We start from the raw sequence: 8990 nt of genomic DNA on the forward strand, positions 1-8990 counted from the left end.
CCCCCCCCGTGCAGGCTCAAAGGCAGCAGGAAAAAGATGGGGAGAAGGTAAAAAAAAAAAAAAATAGAAAAAAAATACAAGCTGCCGGGGAGAGCATCAAGAACTGCACATTAAGGGCTTTTTAACTGATTACACACAGCACGGCGGCGTCAGGCTTGATATTTTATACCCCGCGTAAGGGACAGGTGTTTTTCCCTCTCTCGGCTTTTTGCTTTTTCTCCTTTTCTTTCTTAATGATTCAGTGGGGTTGAAGCGCATCATCTGTAAGGAAATAGGCAGCCCGTGCAAAAAGGGGGGTTTGTTTCTCTTTAATGCATCATCCCCAACCTGACACCGGCGGCTCCGGGTGTCCTCAAGCGCGAGCGGCGAGAAGTGATTGTTGTACCTCAAACCAGCCGTGAGCTTCGGCGCGTCTCTCCGGAGGGAGAGGGAGCTGTCATGTTCATTAAATGCATGATTACAGCTATGATTAATAGCAGGGGGGCTACAGCCTAAACTCCTGGTTTGTTGGGTTTTTTTTTATTCCCCTGCTCCTCGGAAGGAATCGCAGACGAGCGGGTCCCGGGGTGTTCATCGCAATGTTCGGCCCCCGCTCAAAATTCCATCTTTTGATGGAAAAAAGGGGAAAAGGGCATAATTTATCCCCGTCGAAGGTTCAATGATCACAAAATATATTTAAAACAAGCAGGTTGGATGCTGCATCCATTAAGGTGCACCCAATCAGGACCTTTTTTTTTCCCCATAACCCTAAAACACAGGGGTTCAAGGCCAGGCTGGATGGGGCTTGGAGCAACCTGGTCTGGTGGGAGGTGTCCCTGCCCAGGGCAGGGGGGTTGGAACTTGATGATCTTTAAGGTCCTTTCCAACCCAAACCATTCTATGATTCTATGACTGGACCTGGCAGACCATTGGCTCCACCACCCGATGCTCCAACCCGGAGATAACTCTAACGGGGTGATCCCGGCTTCCCCTTATTTTTTTGCTCCTCAAGGGGATGGGGTTTGCCATGATCCACCCTCGTTTCTACTCTGCCAGTTTCCACACAACTTTGAGACCTGGGAAAAGGCTTCCTTGAACCACACCAGCTCCTTTAATGAGTCCCATTATCACTCCACTTCGCCCGCCGCGGCGCAGGCAGCCTACTTTGGAAACAGCCGAGCCATTCATTTTGCGTGGCTTCTCCTTCCCTTTCTTGCTGAACAAAAAGTTTTGAGGCTGGCACTCGGGGAAATTTATTTCTTTAATTATTATTCATTTAAGTGGGTTCCACCGTTTCCGACGATCAGCACTAGCAGCTGCTGGGGGTAATTTATTTTCCTCACCGGACAGCAGAAACCCTCGCTCTCTAGAAGGTAACAGCAAAGCAAGGGATGAGCTGCTGCTACACGAGTGCAGATTTTTCTCCTTCTCCTGCCTGGTTACACCCCAGCACCAACAGGAACATGGGTGCCCCTGGGTCAGGTGGTCACGAGCCTTTTATTAGTGAAGCAACCTCAATTAATGAAACATGCACCAGGTTTGATGTTGTTTTAGGAGCAGATGCTTGCAAGGAGCCTGGAAGCTCTGGTCTACACCAGTGTTGGATCTAGTGGTGCTTCTCCAGGAGACCAGGTCCCTGGCCACCAGAAGCTGCAGTCCAAGAGTTGAAGGACTGAGCTCCCCAAAGGACTAAGTAATCCCCAAAACCAAGCAACTGAGATTGAAGGGGCCAAAGGATTCCACAATCCCAAAACCAAGAGATTAAGCACAAAAGGGGCCAAGAGATTGAATGATCCCAAAACCAAGGGATTGAGTTAAAAAGGGGTAAGAGATTGATTAATCCAAAAACCAAGAGACTGAGATCGAAGGTGCCAAGGGATTCATTGATCCTAAAGACAAGGGATTAAACTCAAAAGGGACCAAGGGATTGAGTGATACCCAAACCAAGGGATTGACCTCAAAAAGGGCCAAGGGACTAAGTAATCCCAAAATCAAAGGATTGAGACTGAAAGGGCCATGGAATGGAGCACAAAAGGGGTAAGGGATTGAGTGACCCCAAAACCAAGGGACTGAGCTCAAAGGTACCAAGGGACTGAGCTCAAAGGTGCCAAAGGATTGAGCTCAATAGGGGTAAGGGATTGAGTAATCCCAAACCGAAGGGATTAAACTCAAAAGGGACCAAGGGATTGAGTGACCCCAAAACCAAGAGACTGAACTCAAAGGGGCCAAAGGATTGAGCTCAAGAGGGGTAAGACATTGCGTAACCCCAAAGACAAGGTATTGAGATTGAAGGGGCCAAGGGACTGAGTGATGCCAAAACCAAGGGATTGAGTTCGAAGGGGCCAAAGGACTGAGCTCAAGAGGGTTAAGGGATTGAGCAATCCCAAAACCATGGGATTGAGCATGAAAGGGCCAAGGGATTCCACAAACCCAAAGACAAGGCATTGAGCTCCAAAGGGGCCAAGAGGTTAAACTCAAAGAGGGTAAGGGATTGAACAATCCCCAAACCAAGGAATTTAGCTCAAAGGAGCTGAGCACAAGCACACCCCAGCACAAGTGACTCCAAAACCAGGTGAAATCTAAGGAAAATAACACTGTAGTTTCCACTGTTCTCACACTTTGGTATGTTGGGTTGGCCTCTCCTCCACCAGCTTCTTCCTTACCCTTCCACCACTCGGTCCCAACATGTTCAAGGTGTCCAGTCTTAAATCTTTCCTTTCTTTTTTTTAAAAAGCCAAGCAGCTGGGAGGACAGAGCATCGCCCACGCGAGCCGATGGCGGTGCTGAGCACTTTATCATCCCTGCAAAGGAGGAAAGTGGCGTTTCTGCAGCGCTCAGCACTTCTAAAATTAGTTGGTAAACAAGGAGCCAAGAGTGCACTTTCTTCCACCAGAGTTTATCATCTCCTCCTCCTTTTGCCAAGTGTAGAGTTCTCCCACCACATCTGAAATCACGTTCAGGAGCATCACATCATCAGCGTGGTGCAGTGGATGAGCTCCCATCTTTGGTCTCTCCAGCTGTGCACTAAGATGCAGGTGGGGAAACTGAGGCAGGAGGGGATGTTATGCAGCGGGATGGAGACAAGGACTGTTTAGATGCATGGAAAGACCCTCCAGCTCTGGAAGGTTGAACTCAACCACATGTTTAGAAATAATTTGCTCCTCTGCGGTAAGAGCCACCATCACAGCTGTATTGGGAGACACACATCAGAAGCTCAGGAGAGCTTCAAGCTCCTCTTAAACCACCACCTTTGGGAACTCAGCAATCATGGGTGTCTCCAAGGCTTTTGGATCCTGTGGTTGCAAGGAAAACATTGAAAACCACCAATAAATAAAATCACGCTGGTTGTCACCCAGGAGCATCCTTCCAGAAGGACGGGACCTCTATCACCCCTCCAGTGGGTGAAGCCCAGCCATACTAGAGTGTCCCCAAAGCCATCAGTCTTCCATCCCAGTGGGGCTCCTGCATGCTTCCCAGGAGGTAGAACTTCAGCGGAAGATGAGGAAATTGTGCAGGTGAGGATTTGCCCATGGAAAACAGCCTGGACACTGGCAAAATGCCACCAGAGGCAGCCCCAGCTTGGATTATTCAATACCTCTCACGGCAGCGGCGGTGGCTGGTGCTGAGATTGGGGTCAGGTCTACTTTCCGGCCAATGTCAAACCTTAATTTGGTTTCTGCAGCTTTCAATCTTGTACTTTTTCTTTTCCCTTTTGAATTTCTTTGTGAAACGCTACATTGCCGGGACCCTTTTGTTTCTTTCCCCAATTTCATGGAAATTCCTCAAGTGGCTGAATAACGTCTTAGCAGCTGTAGAAAGAAACGAAGGGAAGGTTCGTCGTGAGTGGAGAAACCCAATTATTATGCTTGCTTAATTAATTGCAACGTATCGAATGCTTTCCACACCATCTCACTGCCTGTTTTCTACTATTTCTGCAAAGTGAAAAATGTATCGTTGCAGAAATGTAAGTTGTGCCAGGGGTAAAGAGCTTTTCCATGTTTGATACGGCATCTTCATCCTACATGAGGATGAGGAGAGAGTGTCCAAGGCCAACGTTTGCGGCTTGATGTCTTCTTCTGAGCTTCTTCCATCCTTGCTCATGTGGCTGAGTTCAATCCACGTTCTTCCCCCTTGTTCCAGGAGACAGATGAGTTGTTTTATCACTTCTGGGAGCTCCACGATTGACCCTGATACAGCTCAGGGCTTCAGGAGGTTGTATCCCCAGGACCAAGACCACCAGCATCAAAACAATTGCCTGTCCTCATTCACCTGGCAGGGACAGGACGGCACTGATGGATCAACCACAGCAACCAGCATCATTTCAGGCTGGATATTAGGAAAAATTTTTTCACTGAAAGGGTTCTCAGGCATTGGAATGGGCTGCCCAGGGAGGGGGTTGAGGCACCATCCCTGGAGGTGTTCAAAAGACGGGTTGATGAAGTGCTGGGAGGTCTGGTTTAGTGATGATGCTCCTTGTTTGTTGTGTGGGTGTCTATTTTTGTCAGTTAGGTTGACGGTTGGACAAGATGATCTTTAAGGTCCCTTCCAACCTAGAAGATTCTGTGATTCTGTGATCATGTTTCCTACTGTAGTCGGGCCACGAAGAGACAAAATACCAACCCAATAAATTCAGGCAAACAGCAGAATTATAACCCACCGTAAGTAAAACTCCAAGCTATTAAACTGTCAGGAGCATTTCCCATCTCTCTGCCACCCCAAACACACAGCGTCTGGCACTGGAAGGGAAAAAGGAAAAGCTGGGGTTTTTTTGGTTTTTTTTTTTTTTTTTTTCTCATCTTTTAAGTAAACTTTGTCAAGTGTTGAGAACACGTGTGATGGCTCGTACCCGATGAGCGCACACAAATCTTCCGCCCCGCCAGCCCCACTTATCGTAAAACCCGGAGACGCTGGGATCTGTTGAATCCCTCCTTGAGGAGGAGGATGAATTATGGCACGAGCAAAAAGATGACACGAAAATACTGACACACACCAGTTGCCAGGGCTTTATGGTTACGAAGCCAACGCGTCGCGTGGCGGAGGGAGGAGACTACAGCAGAACAAGGAATATCTTTTAAAAAGCAATATCGATGGGGCTGTATTTTATATAAAATAACCCTGGAAGGGACCTTCTGTCCCAAAGATGAAGTAATTAAACCTGTTTATCTACACAAGACCTCACTAAATGATGTGGTACCAGTGGGAAAGGAAAGATGGGAGGGGATCACATCTTCTCCGTGTCCCGTCACCCCCGATAAAGTCATGATAGGGAGCAGCTCCCTCCCCATCACTGGACAGAAGGTCTGACCCTCTGACCCCAAGATGGTTGCACATCTCCATGAAAATCTCATTATTTTAAAACCAAGATCAAAAAAGGGGAAAAGCATCCACAAAAGCATACGGTGCCTGATGGCACGTGCACCCCCTCTGCCTTTTACCCATCCTTTGCTTTTTAAAGTTGTTTTAGGTCACCTCTGCAAACCACATCCCTTGAAAATCATTACTGCTTCCTTCCCCATACCCAAAATCCACCCCCTTGAAAAAAAAAACCACCCAAAAGCAACGTTAATGCCTGAATTTGCAAAAATCCTCCCGTCAAACCCTTGGCTCGATCCCTCTCCCAGAAATTGCACCCTGGGCTGGTGTTTCCCTGCTCAATCCCAGTCCAGAGGTCCATTCATGGACAGGCTGAATCCATCTGCCTTTGCCGAGTTGCCCACCTGTGACTTTGCTGTTTCATGGCAAATTTAGACACTTTCTTGAAAAAAAATACATAGTCCGGAAGAAGCATTTTAAATATGGGATATGAAAGACCTGGGCTTGGGAAAAGCTGCCTCAGAAACACTGGTTCTCCAAAGAGCAGCAGAAATACTGATATATTAGTGGTGAGTAGTTAAGTTCTCCCACCATCTCCCAGCACCTTAATTAAAGCCACCAGTGGCTTCCATCATGGACAGCTTGAGTCACCCCCTTGCTGAAAGGCAGGACCTGTTCCACCTGTGTCCTCCCCAAAAGAAAGTTCATGTGACCTATTCTGTAAAAAATTCCAATAATGGACATTTCAGAGTCAACCCAGCCAACTTATTCCAGCACTTCATAATCCTCACCCTTCAAAAGTCCTCCATGAACCCTTCTTGCAACAGTTTCATCCCCTTGGCTTTTAGCTGCTTCACCTGGCCATGGAGAAGACATCATTCCTTTGCTTGGCAGCTCTTCATGAATCATAGAATTGTCTAGGTTGGAAGGTACTTTTCAGATCATTGAGTCCAACCATCCAGCCCCTCCCATCTCCTCTTCAGATTGCACAGACCCAGGTCCTCCACTTTTCCAGTCCTCCCACCCATCACTCCTCCCAGTGGTCAAACTCTCCTGAAATCTGGCCCCAAAACCAGACCTCCTCCATCTACCATCTCCCCTGCCCACATCTTGGGGGGTTTCACCCCTTTTCTTGCCCTCCAGCGAGATGTTTCCTGCCTTTGGTGACAGCTTCAACACCCGAGGATGGCATTTATGGCAAAACCACCCTTGAGTTGTTTCTGTGCAGCCCATTACCCTGATTCAAACACTTTGGAAAATCCCATCATCGTCAGCAAAGCTCTTGTAAAAATCCAACGTCGCTGACACCAGGATTTGCTTTGGTCTACAAACCCTTGAGCTCCCCTGATGGCCTTTTTTTGGTTTTTCCACGCCTCCCGAGGCTGATCCTTGCCCATCCTCCTCCAGAACACGGCACTGAAGCCAAGGATTTCACAGCTCCCAGGTAGGATCTCAGACTTCAAAACAAGCCATATGGACGCCCCGCTCATGAGCGTGCAAGGACCTATTTGCAGAGCCAGCAGCCAGGAGGACGTTTCAGGCGAGTCAGCCAATGGAAAATCTGTCCTGAGTGGAGCTGAGTTGCAAAAAAAAAACCAGCAAACTGTCCCCAAATCGCTGCCGAGCATCCCTTTAATGCTCTCAGAAGGGAGATTACCTGAAAGCGATGCTCCATCAGCTCCACGCCCCCTCGGCCACCGCAGCATCCTCATCTTTGTCATCTAAAGGCATCTTTTCCCAGCCCTGGGTGCCTGGGGCAGTTAATCTGTGGTTTAAGCTAAATCTCTGCCCTCCTCCCCACCAGCAGTAAGGATTTATCATCACAGCCTCTCCCTCTCCTGCTGCCCCTCATTTCTCTCTCTCTATTTTCTCTCCAACACCACTCACCAGCTGCGCGAGAGCGTCGGTGGGGGGGAGTTATTTCACAGAATCACAGAATCGTAGTGGTCCCACCAGCAGTAAGGATTTATCATCACAGCCTCTCCCTCTCCTGCTGCCCCTCATTTCTCTCTCTCTATTTTCTCTCCAACACCACTCACCGGCTGCGCGAGAGCGTCAAGGGGGGGAGTTATTTACTCTTTATTGAGACGTTCCTGTTTGCTCCTAATTTTCCTCCTGTTCTTTATTGAGATGTTCCTGTTTGCTCCTAATTTTCCTCCTGTTTTTCAAACTTCCTGCACCAGCTCAGCTCTCCTGCTGACGGGATTTCTGTGCCTGCACAAAGCTCCTTCCATCCCTAATCCTGCTCTTTGGGGGTTTAAATCTACCCAGGACACCCCACCACGCTCACACCACTCGGGGTGAAGGTGGTCTCGGAGGCTGCACCTCTCAATGACTCCACACTATTTATTGCCTCTCTTCATCCACTTTCCTACCAGACATGAAATAATTTCGGCATTAAATTGCTTCATTTATAGCATTATCCATGAACATATTCATCCTTGCACCCTTCACCCTTCCAGCAAAGAAACACGATAGCACAAAGACGTTGGATTTGCCTTTCCCAGCTTAATTGTCCCCAAAATGTGTCAATAAAACAGTTACGGGGGAAAAATATTTGACCCCAAGTAGAAGCTCAAAAAAAAAAATAATCACAGAATCATATGGGGTTGGAAGGGACCTCTGTTGATCATCTAGCCCAAAACACTTCAAGCACAGTTTCAAGCCTGCTCTTGCCCAAAAGCCACACTTGAGGCATCAAGAACAAGAGGAGCTGAACCACAAATTTAATTGAAGCTAAAGGTAAAGCTGTGTCAAAATGCCTCTTTCATAGTTATCTGCAGAACGACCTCCCAGCCTTTCTTAGGTCAATATTGAATGCCATTTGATGAGCATCTCAAACACATTTAACCTTGCGGTGCCATTTGAAGCTGCCCAAGATTTTTCTCAGTTTAACAAAAGAAACCAGTTTAACGGCGCATCTCTACAAACCTGAACTAAACGTGTGTTAAAAAAACTCTCCATTTTCTTAAACCTTTCGTTTCTTCTATATTATTTTCCCCCCAGAGCTACTATAAAGCAAGAAGAGCTGAGGGATGTGTTCTGGCACCAATGGGATGCCCATTCGGGCTCCCACAAGGATGAGTTGCACCACATGTGTTGGGAATAAAGACCTAAAAGCCAACCTCTAACACCAAAACTGGGATGTCGTTGGCTTTTGGGTGCAAACTGGGATAAATTCTTGCTGCTCACCTGCTCTGCCAGGGCTCTTGGTGCTCAGGTCTCTTCCCCGGATGGGGGTGCTGGATGTCTTGGAGAGTTTATTGGCCGACACTCGGTACATGACGCCGCCGATGCAGCGGTAGCCTTTGCTCCTCCATCTCTGTTGAACGTGCTGGGATTTGCCACCTTGAGGTGATGGGCGTGATTGGTTTAAGAGTGGGGATCTGCAAGGAAACAAGAAAGTCAAGGTGAGCCCCCCAAAAAAGATATCACAAGGAGCTGCTGCATCACGAGGAAACCCTTGGCTGATGGAGGATGGAGCAGGGAAGAACCATGGATGCTCTTGCTGTAAACAAAAGAAAAGCTCTGATTTCTCGTGATTTACATCAAAAAAATCCAACCCTCAAGGACTCTCCCCCCTGGTATTGCTTTCCCAGTTCTGGAGCCTCCAACATCAGAAGGACATGGAGCTGTTGGAGAGGGGCCACAGGAGGCCCCGGAGATGCTGGGAGGGCTGGAGCCCCTCTGCTGGGAGG

General features: G+C 48.1%; 1 protein-coding gene across 1 annotated transcript in view; it reads right to left on the reverse strand.

Moving 5' to 3' along the window:
• Positions 1-8990, reverse strand: part of ZC3H3 (zinc finger CCCH-type containing 3) — a 207230-nt gene that overhangs the window by 73248 nt on the left and 124992 nt on the right. The window contains exon 5 of the mRNA XM_014965228.1: positions 8485-8678. Coding sequence (XP_014820714.1) covers positions 8485-8678 — 194 coding nt within the window. The remainder of the gene's footprint in view (positions 1-8484; positions 8679-8990) is intronic.

The sequence above is a fragment of the Calidris pugnax genome, unplaced genomic scaffold, assembly GCF_001431845.1.
Source record: "Calidris pugnax isolate Ruff unplaced genomic scaffold, ASM143184v1 scaffold41, whole genome shotgun sequence".
NCBI classification, from domain to species: Eukaryota; Metazoa; Chordata; class Aves; order Charadriiformes; family Scolopacidae; genus Calidris; species Calidris pugnax.